Here is a 14891-nt window from a genome sequence, read left to right on the forward strand (position 1 = left end):
ATACGTACCCTCAGAACTGGTAAATACTTGTGTGTGTTGGCAGATAAGGGCATATTGTTAGTGAATGATACATTTAATGGAAGCAAAATTATAAAAAATATATACACTAAAAAAGTATAAGTATATACAAATATATTGCTACAGAGTGAAATCCCATGCTAGATTAAGACACTGTTTATGATTTCATTGGCAGTTCCTGTATTGTGTAGAACAAGTGCTATTTAACTAGAACTAAATTTAACATTTCTCAGACACCAAGTGCCAGGTGATGCTCGATCGAGCCACATGCTGATCCACATTTTATGGTCTTCGGGTCACATCGCCTTCAACGCGAAAGTCCGGGAACTCTTCGACGCTGTCAGCAGCATTGTTGCCCTCCTTGCTATACAGAAGGAGCGACAGTCTCATCTAGTAACTTTTCTTTGTTTTATGTATTTGATATATATAATGTAGCATTTGTTATTTGTTTTACTTATCATCTTTATTTACAATAAAAGATTAAAAATAACCTAATATCTTTAAGATTTACCGAGATACTCTCCACACTGTTTCAGTTTCGATTAAATTGAAATCAAGGTGATGAAATAAATAAGAATTTACTGGATGTGGCTTTAAATCATATTTTAAATCTATTTAATAACTTGATTTCAAATCGAGTACTGATGAGATCTGATCAGATTGACGAACGAACGAACGAAAGTTAAAAGGCCTCCAGTCCATAATACATGTTACAATGCAAATCAAATATAACAAAATACATAAATGTAACTAAATGAGAGTTGTGTCTCTTGGTTAACAAAGTTAAGTGTTATCTATAGCTAACATGAGTTTATGAACGTAAAGAGCAGTGGCTTTAATATGGGTAAAATTTTCAGATGCCATCATATAATAGAAATGAACTATGTCAGTATTTCCACGATACCAAGAAAACAAATAATTTTCGCTGATGTCATTATGATTAAATCTTGAACACTTAAAAAATACATGATATTCATCTTCACAAGTATGTTTTTGTCCAATAAACAAGAAATACAAAAGCAATCATCTCTAATACTAAGCAATACTAAAAATACTGACAGACACATACTATGTCATAAAGAGGATTGTAAGGAGAAGGTTATATTTAGATTTATGTCAATACTTGCTCTCAATATTTCAGTATGTATCCCTTGGCTTTCTCACATAAATTTCAAAATGCCCCCCTCCCCAACCCACTTGACCCCCTTTATATAAATAAATATTCTTTGTAACACTTCAATTTATTTTAATATTATCATTTGTAGCTTGACATACTGTCTGACGTGTTGTGGCTGGTTGCAATGGTCTTTGAGACAGCCAGACTTCACGAGAAAGTGTCGGGCCTTGTAGCACTGGAGTCCGAGTGTCTTCAGACCTTTGTGATCGAACTGGAGAAGAGAATACATGGTATGTTCACCTGTCATATGTTGATAATTATGTAAGCAAACGAAACATCGATTTCATGATGCTCCAAGAGACCTGTTAGAAAAAGATTCTTGTATGGTGACACTTGTATGATTACATTTCGTTCAATTGAATTTTGGTGCCTCTGAGGAGAGGACTGAGGCGCCTAGCTTAAAGGTGTTAAACCTCATCTCGATAAATGTAGTGACCATGATTGAGGGTGCAGGCGCATTGAAAGGTATTGACCATTGGGGCCGTGGATGGAGTAGGTGCAGAAAGGGTTAACCTCACTGGTCAAGATTATTTTTGAAAATCATCTCTCAGAAACTCAATTTGCAGCACATTTTTATACAGATTTCAATCTAATTTTAGTGCTTTCATTAATGTCATTAATAAAAAAACATATTCATTTAAGTGCATTTAATAATTATATATATTTATACTGTCATGTATAAAGCTTCATATTAGTAACACATGATAAACATTTGAAGAATTCAGTTGATGGCATAACATGTAGCATTCTGTTGCACAGTTTCATGGCTTAGTTATCCAAACACTTCAAAGTTCGCTTCACATCATTCTTTCACAAATACAAAGTAATCAATAACAGCAGCTATATCTAGGCTGTCAGTGGTCTCTTGATGGACTTCATCACCATGAGATGGTTCAGTCTTGACTGTCCCATAGTTAATCTCGAAACAGCAGCATGGGTGCTGGATAACGTCTCCCCTTTGTCCTTTGCCTTGGCAGTGTGATGTGCTGTTCCACTGCTTCCTTGTGTCATTTGGAATTATCAAGGATCTTCAGCTTCTTTGTCCTGTCCCACAGGATGCTGAATACCGCCATGATGAAGCCTATCTTTCCAGACTTCATAGCCTTTCTGCATATAAAACTAAGGGCTGGGTCCACTGCCTGAAAAGAAAAAAACACATTATTAGAAAAACGAAATGTCAAAACAATTGAGTCTTTCTTTGGTCATAATGGTTCAGTTTATGTTTATTACCAGGGAAAGCTTCCCTAGCATTTGTATCATTTTATAAATTTATAACTTATGAAGTCTAACACCACAATGTTTTGGATCCAGGGATGAATTTCAAACCATCTGGCCTGAAATATCTATGCTTTGGGATTTTAATACCAAGCAAATGTTTGGTTAGGCTGATTTGGCTCTTCCATGCTTTACTAGTTCAAATGGGAAAATAATATGAGGAAACATCATGTGGTCATGAATTAGAAATTGTCGATTAATCAATAAATGCACTAATACACAGTCAAGTATCCTTGGTTACATGTAGCTGGTGACACCTTCACTAATTTGCCAGTCTGCTACTGTTGTGAAAGGAAATGTGACATGATAATGATAAGGGCGGCTTTTTATTATATCGAAGCCTCGAGACAGCGGCTACAATAAATGGATTAGTGCGAAGTCACAAAGTACTGAAGTGTCAGGGCCACGGTGCTTGCAGCTACCGCTCAGTCGCGCCTACCATCTCTGTCAATGAATTGTCTCCCTTAGTCTGTATGTAACATGCATTTGTTTGACATCTGAACTGTGTACATCTTCTATACATATGGCAGGTCAGAACACAGAGGAGATTGTGCAGTTTATCCTGTCACAGCTTCAGTTACCATGGCTACAGGTGGCACTTTCCCGTCACTTGATGTTGGAGACATTCCAAGATACCCTCGTTGCAGACAGGCAGGAACAGGAACTAGACATTACAACAGTTGTAAGTAGTTATAATTTGTACTTTTTTGTTGGCTTTTTAGCTGGATTATTTTTTTAGTTTCTTGGTTATGGATTGCCAAATACTTTTTTATTCGTGTAATAGGTACAGCTCTTATTATACAATCTAAATGAAACTTGTTTTGGATATTTGTCAGCATAATATTTAAGACCAGTGTGAATATGGCTCATCTGTGGTCAAAAATATGGTCATAGGTCAAATATTAAGACAATTTTTGTGTTTCTTTCACATATTCATCAATGTTTATCCAATTTTCAAGAAACTCAAGTCAAAATATTAATAAGCATGATATTTAGTACCAGTGTGAAAATCTGTAATATCGGTTTAAGAACTAGGTCAATATGTCAAATGAAGAAAAATATTGCATTCATAAATTCAATACTCAATAGTATTTATCCTGTCTTTATTACATTGGTTCAAAGTATCAGTCAACCTGAAAGACCAATACCAAATACATATGGGTCATCTCGGGTCAAAATTTTAGGTCACTAAGGCAAATGTTAAGATAAAATTTTGTGTTAGTTTCTTATTCCTTTCATATCATCCAATCTTCAATTGACTCAGCTAGAATATTTCTCCCACCTCAGATAAGTAGATCCAATAATTTAACCATGCTAGATATTTTTATCTTGCCCACGGGCAAAGATAAAATGCCCGTATGGAACTCCTTTTACCACATTGTAATTACCTCCCTTGTTGAAGACTGTCATCAGTAGCATCAAGGAAGTCTTGTCTTATGGTAATATTTAGAACGCTAATTAATTATTTCTCACTTCAAATGTCACCATAAAACAGTTTTCAGGCACCATTCAAGAAATAATGCTTCATTCTCCTTAAAACTATTTAAAAAGACCGATTTGACTATTAACAATAACTGGATCACTGCGCGTATATCCATGACAACCACGTGCTATCGCATATCCGTACTCTATTATTTTCAATAAGCAAAAAAGAGTTCCAGCAAAAAATACATTTTTACTTAATTTTGTTTAACTGAGGTGGGAGAAAAAGCATCTACCATAGCCGCTCATACGTTATGTGAGAACAATCCTGTTTATTTTGGATCGTCCCTCGTATAAGATAGGTTCATCCCGACCCTCGCAAAACACCCTACGCTCGGGTCGGAATGAACCTATCTTACACACTCTCGACCATGGAAGATACTTATAATCTCAGCATGATATGTAGGACCAGTGTGAATATGTGTCAGCAGGATGTACTCATAATGTATAAATATACATCCTGCTGCAAAATCGCATTTGTTGAAATAAAAAATCTGGCTTTCATAGGGTTTCCACATTGACAAGACTGCTTGCGGTGGGCTTGACATAGCTGTCACAATGCCTTATTAAGTGCGTCCATCTGGTCTTTTCCTTGTCCGGGATGTATCTTGACCTTGCATTATAGGATAAATTCAAAAACTTGCCATGAAACTCAACGGTCTAGGTCGCACTTACAGGTTTAATCAAAATGAGTACTGTTGAGAGGAAACTGGTCTGTACTGTTGTATCTTTACTTTGCATTAAAAGATTTCAAAGAACTTGCCATGAAGGTTGACCATGATGAGGGGGCCTGTCACAGATTCTGTGAATGTGCCTCAGTCCGTCTGGACTGACCCATGTTCAGACTGTGCAAATGCATGAAAGTGCATTATTTCTTGCATACCGGACGTGTGTTTCCGGTCATGTGACCAGTGCTGGAACAAGCCATCTTACATACCCCATGTAAGATGAGTCACGCGCAACAACGCGCCACTTCTTATTTCATTTATTGCATGCTTTATGAAAAATATATTATGCCATTTCAATAAAGAGCAATCAAATATATATGTTTGCAAGACTTTTAATTAAAATTGAACATAGATAATTGTTAAAAAACGTTATTTTTTGTAATTCAAAATTACTGCGCTTTATGTCGTTGTTAAGCAACGTCACACGCGCTTTTTGGTGTAATTGTACCAAAGTTTGTTTTCAACGTCATTTTTTCCACAAATTGATAAATTTAGATATGCAAGGAAAAGTATCAAGCCTCTTTACCGGCTAACGCAAGTCCCCTCGGGTCGGATTTTTCTATCCGTACCAGAAACACATGATATATACTTATAATCTGTGTCAAAAGTTCTTTCAACAGACTCAACATGATGCTATTTCGTCACCTTAGTTCAAGAACTCAATATCTGCTTCTATTTCAATATGCAGATATTCAGTTATTGCACTTAGGTGATTATTTGTTGTCTAGTTTACAAAAACAACAGTTGAGTTATAGACATAGCATTAAAGTAACGTTATCTAACATCTGTAATGTTGGCCATAGCTGAACCATAAAATTTGTTGAAAGATATAAATATAAATCAATTAATAACTCTGACATAAATAATTTTCTTTTTACGCACTTTATTGCACAATTAAACTGGTAAAATGGGATGAACTTACATGTATTTGTGTATTTTAGGTAAACTACTTTATGTTTCTGGTACCAAGACTATGTAGAAGTGAAACCCCTCTAAGACGTAAGTCGATGGAGTCACCAAAACATCAAAAAACTACCAGGTACATGTTCCTTAACTCAACCTATAAATGACTTGTCCGCCTTGAGCTGTCATTCATGATTTTGACAACAATACATTAACCATATTACATGTAAAGTTATAAGGAATTTATGAAATTTACTTAGTAATACAAATTACAGATTTTGAAAAAAACAAAAACATTTTAATTAATTCTTGAGGTGTTTTTTTTTCTGGTGGTAGATTCAAAATTTGGGTAAAATTGCATGATTTCAAAGAAATATTCAGACAAGAACCCCTTGTAACAGCCATGTTATTCATTGTAAAAACCCTGCAAGTTTTGGTTAAATGAATGAAGTATGTTATAGGGCAGAGGCTGCTGCAGCCACGAAGAGGAACCATAAGGGGGAGACGCCACTGATGGTCGCCTGCATTAAGAATGATTTGGCTGCCGTGAGAAAACTGCTCCAAATACCTGGTACATGTATAACAGTAATGCAGGAGAACTAGGGCTTTGTGCCTCTTGAATTTTGTAGCTGCAAAAGCCTAATCAAGGTGAACACAACCACCCGAATGAAAAGAAATACAGGTAGATCTATTATTTAAGTTTTGTGTTTCAAATAACATACCCGGCACATGCGATTACAATGTTCACATGAACCAACAAGTCATGAGACATCCTATATTAATATGATCCTTGAAAATTTTATTTCATGGACTATTTTTTTTTACAAAACATGGTGGGGGGATGGTTTGAAAACAAGAATTCAATGCTTATAAGAAATTCATTGACTTCTATTCGTTTGAAGGAGTGGATGTGAATATGTCGGACAATGCGGGTTGGACTGCCCTCCATGAAGCAGCCAACCATGGACATGTACAGTGTGTGAGGGAACTGCTCACATTCCCCAACACCATACAGGGGGCCTTCAACAGAGGTAGTGACATCCTATAAACTTAAGCACATGCCTTCATGTCCATTACAGGTGTCAGAAGTCCTTTCTGGGCTTGTTCAAATACGTTTTCATTGTTTGGCTGGGTTGCCACATGGGGGCGGGACTGAATTCGGAAAAAGGGGGGGGGGTTAATTTTAATTCTGTTTTCACCCACAGCCACATAACTAGATTAGGGCTAACACCCCCCCACCTCTACAACTAAAATAGGGAAGACACCCCTACCACAATTTAATATTACTTTTGTAAAATTAATACATTATCAAACCTGGTTATTTTATGTTCATGTACAGCCCCTCCACATGGTCAGCAGTTGAGACCCGCCAAAACCAACACATTAGAATATGTAGTTCAACCCCCCACCAGGACAATTAAATTTTATCTCTGTTCTGGCTCCCCCAGTTACTTTTTCTTTTTCATGGAAGAAACCTCTGCTGATTTCTAATTAGTTACTATGAATGTTTTGGATTATTAAGAGCTGTAAGAAATCATTAGTTTTTCTTGGTTTAAAATTAACAAAACTATATTTTATACAATATTGACATATATTTCCTAATAATACATTAGGTACCTTAAAGAAATTGGACCTTTTGGCATGTAACACGGAAGGAATCACACCTCTCCATGATGCTGTCCTAAATAACCGTGTTGAATGTTGTCACCTCCTGCTCAAACACGGTGGACCCCGCCTACTGGAGGCCCGCACATGTCTCAATTACACGCCCTTGGATTTAGCTGAGTCTCAAGAAATGGTTGACCTGTTGTCTTCCTTTGTCACTACAAGGCGGCACCTATCTGAGAGTCAGGGGTCATTTTCACCATCACAGGGTTAGTTTTATTAGTAAAAATTGTGTAATTGCTTTAAGCCAAAATTATAAATCATAGACAGACAGACAGGAAACTATAAGTTGTGTTCCCTTGCGTTTCAGTGTAAATCAGTTAAAGAATTAAGATAAATCCCAAGTGAAATTTAGTTAAAGATCATATATATGTATATTTACTCTATGTTAATAACATCTAACTCCAGTTAACTACTTCAGGGTCCAGCCAGTCTTCAGAGGAGAGTCTGGGTGAGTGTCCGGCAGATGACCACTATGACCAGCTATTGCATGTAGACGGACACAGACTATATACTGACACTGACCAGCTCCACATCTACATCCATCTTGTGTTCACACTTACTTACAAGTACATGCTCACAGACCCCACCCTTAAAAACATACTGCAAGCCAATCGGAGCTTTGAGTCTAAATCCATGTGTCAGAAATGTGCTTCATTAGCTACCAAGGATGAATTGAGCATTCAGAATGAGTTTACATCTGGAACTGTTACCTGTAACCAGTCAGATGTCACAGATTCTAAACTGACTGGTTTAAAAAATAGTTCCAAAACCATTCAGTGTTCTGAGTGCCAGAGGAAGCATTTGAAATTGGTATTGAAACAAACTGGTTACCATGAAATGTGTTCAGGGGAGACTAATAGATGCGTGAGAAGGGAAGTTGGTGTAGTGTTAAATATTGACAGATACATTGAGTCCTTTGAGAAGCATTTATTGAAAATATGTAAACCAGGTTCAGAAGATTCAATAAAGGAGAAGTTAAAGTTGTTCGCTGTGATATGAGAATATATCTGTACATTTTTTCTTGTTGATTGTTACTGTTAAGATGTTTATGAAATGTGTGCAATCATGTGATTGGCTTTCACAGTTTATTACAAGTGGTACATTGTAGTTCCATTTTAGAATGTCCTATATAAATCTAATATCAATTCTCCTTCAAGATTTTCCTGTACTTTCTTCATATTTTTTTTATCATAATCTGTATACTGCTATGCTACTGGCTATGACAAAGTACGGTGAAGGTGCCCCAGCTGTTACTTAAGCCAATAATAATAATAGCTAACTAAAACTTCTCAAAGATTTATAAGTTGTAAGTAAAATTACGGGGACTTTTATGGAACCCTATTATATGTCCCTCATCTCATTCACAAACTTTATACACAACAACAGAGTTGAAGGTAATACATTTATTATTATTATATTTATTTAACAACAACAAATCCAATATTAAAATACTGATCTTGACATTCAAATACCAAACATTTGATCGAATATTCGTTTAAATCCCTAGTTAATACACAGCAGAGCCTAGCAGTTGTGTGATAATTGGCCCGAGTGGCCCGAGATGTAGTCTAGGGACATTATGCGCACGAGGGACATATATTACGCTGCAGTCCGAATCTGCCATGTTTTAAAATCTTTAATACAGGTGTTTCTTCTTTCTTAGTCTACTATATCTTTATACCAGTTTCCCTCCGCTCATGGTGTATTCCTATCACCTGCTTTTATGAAGATGAGTAAACATATTTTGGGGTAATAATGAGACACTTGAGCCAAATATAATGCAACAGCCAAACATGTATTACTATATAAATGTTATATATAGCTGTATATGCTGTAAGTGTCTTCATAGCGAACATAAACTTGTATATTTGCCTTCAGCAATTGGTCAATGCTTTATACATGTAATTATGCTCGAGTGACAAAGCAGCTGTATAACATAACATTTTTTTAAAGGCATGTTTTTGCTGATATTGCCAATAAAATGAAACTGTAAAGAGGTAAATGTTTTAAATACAGTATGCATGTATTGCCAAAAATTATATCATTGTTACTTTAGTTTCTCTGGCATTGTTGCTTTCGTTTTTTAAACCCTGCTTATGTGTTGTTGTTTTTTCGTTTTTAAAGCCAGAAAAAATTGTTTTCAATGAAATGCTGATTTGAAACACTGATTATGGATTATTCTTTTCATTTAGGTTCCTTGAAAACTTGACAACATTTGTCCTTATTTAGTAAAATATATGTTCAGAGTATACTTCACCATATTGGAAATGCTTGAACTACTTTATTTGACCAAAAAATCCTCCCCGTTCTCTCTCTTCACTTTTTATTGTGAACCTACAGCTGAAATTGCCTTGTTCCGTTATTGATTCAGTTTTGGGATAATGATGGCAATCAGTTCTATTATATTTGGTTCAAGTATTGTTAATCATAATTATTACCATCAATTTATAGGTAAGTTATCATGTTGTGATAAAAATACATCTGTTTATGAATACATCGGGCTTTTTAGTCCACAGTTGTCTTGGATATAACCTAAATATATGTCGGCAACTCTAGCTCATTTCATTTTGAATTTGAGAATTTTGCCATTAAACATTATCAAAAAACCTGGTTATATTCCAACAGGAGAATAGTATAACATATTTGACACTAAGATTAAACCTATATGATGTAACAGGTCCCAGATATGGGGGTTATGATTTCTGCCCCTACCCTTGAATACCGGTATGTACAAAAAAAAAATTGCATAAACAATGTAGACATGTATGATTCTTGGAGAGTCTGGAAGACTGGCATTCCTTGTACCTTATTTTTATAATTGCATGAGATATTTTGGTAAATTGTTACAACTGCCCAATACCAGGTATCCTAAGTAGTGATAATTAATACTTCACTTAGACAAAAGTTTGACAAAATTGTTGGGTTACAAATGTTAAGAATTTACTATTTTCGTATGGCTTTATATATATACAGGAACTGACTGGAGTTGCCATTTAATCCAAATTTTATTAAATGATTCCAAGAAATTTGTTAGTAAGTGAGCCTTAAGTCTTTTTTACACATGTGTAAGATAAACATTTTCATAATGCGTATATTACATGGAAAAAAAAGGTTAAGCATGTTTGAATGGATATTTCAAGACAGTTATGATGAAAATATATATCATAATATTTTTAAACAGTACTTATTGATTGTTTTAATCAGATTTTGTACAAATCTATAAACGTTTCAAGTTGATGTTTTTCATTATTAATATTTTTTAAGACATTGTTAAATTTTGAGCTATATAATCTATTAGAAATGCCCTTTAAACATAAGAGAGAATTCTGGTAATGTTGATGTTCAAAAAATAAAATTTAATAATTATACCCGGTAATATCTTTATTTTAAGAAGGTAACACATAATGACATAATTACAGTGTGAACGATAAAACCTAATATTTTCAATATAGCCCTCTAAATAATAAAAAAAAGAAAGATTTGAAATGAATTAAAAAACATTTCACACATGAACTCGATCATTCGAATGATAAAACAGCTGTGATTGGCACACATATGTTGGTAATAGTTTCTGTTATAGTTTATTATTTAAAATATTACCACAAGGGTCAATCCTGTGTGTGTTTGTGTATTGTCAAGATAATGAAAATAATTCCATTTTAGACTGTGAATACCAAGCATTTTTTGATCAGTAAAAATAGTGATGTATGTACACAATACTTTTTTAATTGGAAATGTAATGACCATCTATATTCTTTCGAAATGAAACCATTCAGAAACATTAAACTGATTAATTTCTAATGTATAAATTATAAAAGTTTAAGAGAAATAGTTTTGTTTAATAGATCCATGTTCAGGATTAATATGTTTTTTATTGAACCATTGGCCTGACACAACTTTTCATGTTGTATGCTTTGGTCTTTTATACCAATTAAGGAATTGACTTGACTTTGCAAATGGGTGTGAAGCCTTCATTATACCTAGCCAACATATTTGGAATGTAGTACTTAGCCACTGCATACTGATACTAATAAATATTATAAACAATTCAGCTATTCATATATTTTGACTTTTGACTTGATCATTGCTTTAATAGCTCTTCTTATTGTTCTATTAAAGCATAAAACCGGGGTATTTTTATATTGCTGGTGTCGTTGTTGTCATTATTGTTGGCATGTTGTCCACAAATAACAAAAAGTCAAGGATATCATCTGTGTGCAGGTGCTAAAATTGCAGTGCAGGTGTAAAATAGTCGATGATTTAAACATGAAACTTTGTGCAGGTGCTAAAATGGCAGTGCAGGTGTAAAATAGTCGTAGATTTAAACATGAAGCTCTGTGCAGGTGCTAACTAAAATGGCAGTGCAGGTGTAAAATAGTTGATGATTTAAACATGAAGCTTTGTGCAGGTGCTTAAATGGCAGTGCAGGTGTAAAATAGTGGAGGATTTAAACATGAAGCTTTGTGCAGGTGCTAAAATGGCAGTGCAGTTGTAAAATAGTCGAGGATTTAAACATGAAGCTTTGTGCAGGTGCTCAAAATGCAGTGCAGGTGTAAAATAGTCAAGGATTTAAACATGAAACTTTGTGCAGGTGCTCAAAAGCCAGTGCAGGTGTAAAATAGTCAAGGATTTAAACATGAAACTTTGTGCAGGTGCTCAAAATGCCGTGCAGGGCAGGTGTAAAATAGACAAGGATATTAACATGAAATTTTGTGCAGGTGCTAGAATTGCAGTGCAGGTGTAAAAAAATCTAGGATTTTAACACAAAACTTTGTGCAGGTGCTAAAATGGCAGTGCAGGTGTAAAATAGACCAGGATATTAACATGACACTTTGTGCAGGTGCTGAAAATGCAGTGCAGGTGTAAAATAGACAAGGATGTTAACATGAAACTTTGTGCAGGTGCTAAAATGGCAGTACAGGTGTAAAATAGTCGATGATTTAAACATGAAACTTTGTGCAGGTGCTAAAATGGCAGTGCAGGTGTAAAATAGACAAGGATATTAACTTGAAACTTTGTGCATGTGCTGAAAATGATGTGCAGGTGTAAAATAGACAAGGATATTAACATGAAACTTTGTGCAGGTGCTCAAAATGCAGTGCAGGTGTAAAATAGTCGATGATTTAAACATGAAACTTTGTGCAGGTGCTAAAATGGCAGTGCAGGTGTAAAATAGACAAGGATATAAACTTGAAACTTTGTGCATGTGCTGAAAATGATGTGCAGGTGTAAAATAGACAAGGATATTAACATGAAACTTTGTGCAGGTGCTAAAATTGCAGTGCAGGTGTAAAATAGTCGATGATTTAAACATGAAACTTTGTGCTGGTGCTAAAATGGCAGTGCAGGTGTAAAATAGTCGTAGATTTAAACCGTGATGAAGCTTTGTGCAGGTGTTCAAAATGCAGTACATGTGTAAATTATACCAGAATATTAATACGAAACTTTGTGCAGGTGCTAAAATTGCAGTGCAGGTGTAAAATATATAAGTATATTAACATGAAACTTTGTGCAGGTGCTGAAAATGCAGTGCAGGTGTAAAATAGACAAGGATATTAACATGAAACTTTATGCAGGTGCTAAAATTGCAGGCAGGTGTAAAATAGTCGATGATTTAATCATGAAACTTTGTGCAGGTGCTAAAATGGCAGTGCAGGTGTAAATAGACAAGGATATTAACATGAAACTTTGTGCAGGTGCTCAAAAGGCAGTGCAGGTGTAAAATAGACGAGGATATTAACATGAAACTTTGTGCAGGTGCTAAAATTGCAGTGCAGGTGTAAAATAGTCGAGGATTTAACCATGAAACTTTGTGCAGGTGCTAAAATGGCAGTGCAGGTGTAAAATAGTCGTAGATTTAAACCGTGATGAAGCTTTGTGCAGGTGCTCAAAATGCAGTGCATGTGTAAAATATACCAGAATATTAATACGAAACTTTGTGCAGGTGCTAAAATGCAGTGCAGGTGTAAAATAGTTAAGGATTTCATCATGAACCTTTGTACAAGCGTTAATAATGACAATGACAGTGTGTGTAAAAATAGTTTGTTTCAATAAAATTACTAAGGGTTTTAAAGGGTTTTAACTTCCTGGATATCGTTTTTCAAATTCAAGGGATTAATTGCTCATCGGCATTCACGTGGAGTTATTATTCATACTATCTGGAACGTGAGAACTGAAGGAAAGAAGCATAAACTGCTTTCAACTTTGATTAAGAGTCATAATTCATATCCATTCATCTGCTTTTACTAATTTTTACTGCGTTAACTAATTGTATGAAAAGCTCACCTTTCAGATACTACTGTGGAGTTTTTTTACCTTTAGCTTGACTTGCAGTTCAACATAAATGATGAAGGAAATGTCTGAAACTCGATCTCAGGGATTTGAAAATGACTTTAATATAGCGAATATTCGAGATAAAAAAATGACATACCAAGCGTAATTGTTTTAAACAGGTCCAGACCGGGAAAATAAGTTTGACATGACCTTTTTGGAGATAACAGAGTTCGACATAACGGCATTAGACTAAATTTAATGAATTACTAACTTAATGTGTAAATATTATTTGTATCTCGTGGCCATGACTTATTGATTCCCACGACTTATGTCGTTCCCACGACTTAGTTAACTTGTGGCCACGATTTAGTTGTCGTGGTCACACCTCACCGGCTTCTCGTTCCCACGACTTAGATATCTCTTGGCCACGACCATCTAAGTCGTTTGTACTTTGGCATAGTGGGGGACATGTGTGAACGTGTTGCCACAAACTACTATGTTCCCGAGATTACGTAATCTGTAAGTCGTAGCTACGGCATTATTCATCCTGTGAATGAAAAAGTAAATCGTATGTACGGTCATCGTGGCATAGAGATGACATGTGTGAACATATTTTTTCCGGTGGCCACGACTTACTAGCTCGTGCCCACGAATTAGTAATCTCTTAAGTCGTGAGCACGACATTATACGTCACGGGAACGAGATAGTAAGTCGTGGCCATGACATAACTTAGTTATGGGCGAACGCTAGTCAATTGTTAGAATGGTGGCATATACGTGTAGATGACATTTGAGAACGATATTTTTAGGCTTGAGCATTAGTTTTAGACTTATGTTATAGACCACACAAATTCCATGTGAAGTTGAACGTCATTCTCGGAGGTACCAGATTTTTTTTATGAAAATCAGTCTCTGAAACATACCTGGAATACTGTTTGCTTTGCAAAATAAGTTCATGTAATATAATGTAATAGTTTGCGTATATTAACAGTAAAACACACGTATAAAACATGGATATGAAAGGGAAAACTCCTATAAACTGGAAAACTCCTTGAAGTTCTGGTTTTGACCTCATTGGAACTTTATTACATAATAATTATATAAATAAGATAATAAAGGGGAGGAAATTCAGATGTACAATACTTAATTAATTCAGTGCGTTTTTCTCCCTTCTGCCTGCAATGCTCTAGCAGTGAAATTAGCTTTAATGGACGGAATACACCCAGTAGAAATTTATGTAAGATAGAAGAACATATATCCTATATCATTATCCATTAATATATACTAGTACCTCAGAGTTTGTAAACGTATGTTAAAGTTCATGCTCCAACTAAGCTTGGTCATTTTCCTCTGTATTGCTATGTATTT

The 14891-nt window shown here is 35.2% G+C and overlaps 2 protein-coding genes across 2 annotated transcripts in view; one reads left to right on the forward strand and one right to left on the reverse strand.

Annotated features, from left to right (window-relative positions):
- LOC128212932 (ATP-binding cassette sub-family D member 3-like) overlaps nucleotides 1-14891 on the reverse strand; it is a 55043-nt gene that overhangs the window by 35967 nt on the left and 4185 nt on the right. The window contains exon 2 of the mRNA XM_052918337.1: nucleotides 1294-1406. Coding sequence (XP_052774297.1) covers nucleotides 1294-1406 — 113 coding nt within the window. The remainder of the gene's footprint in view (nucleotides 1-1293; nucleotides 1407-14891) is intronic.
- Nucleotides 6127-10619, forward strand: LOC128212933 (uncharacterized). The gene is made up of 4 exons (XM_052918338.1): nucleotides 6127-6265; nucleotides 6486-6614; nucleotides 7197-7457; nucleotides 7670-10619. Exons 1-4 carry the CDS (start codon nucleotides 6250-6252, stop codon nucleotides 8248-8250), a joined length of 987 nt encoding a protein of 328 aa, XP_052774298.1. The 5' UTR covers nucleotides 6127-6249; the 3' UTR covers nucleotides 8251-10619.

Source organism: Mya arenaria, chromosome 13 (assembly GCF_026914265.1).
Source record: "Mya arenaria isolate MELC-2E11 chromosome 13, ASM2691426v1".
In the NCBI taxonomy this organism is placed as follows: Eukaryota; Metazoa; Mollusca; class Bivalvia; order Myida; family Myidae; genus Mya; species Mya arenaria.

What these genes read in the sequence shown, in the direction of transcription:
- LOC128212933 (XM_052918338.1), top strand. An exon ending in ACAGGGGGCCTTCAACAGAG is followed by an intron (nt 6,615 to 7,196) that starts GTAGTGACATCC and finishes ATAATACATTAG; the next exon opens with GTACCTTAAAGAAATTGGAC. An exon ending in GTCATTTTCACCATCACAGG is followed by an intron (nt 7,458 to 7,669) that starts GTTAGTTTTATT and finishes TAACTACTTCAG; the next exon opens with GGTCCAGCCAGTCTTCAGAG.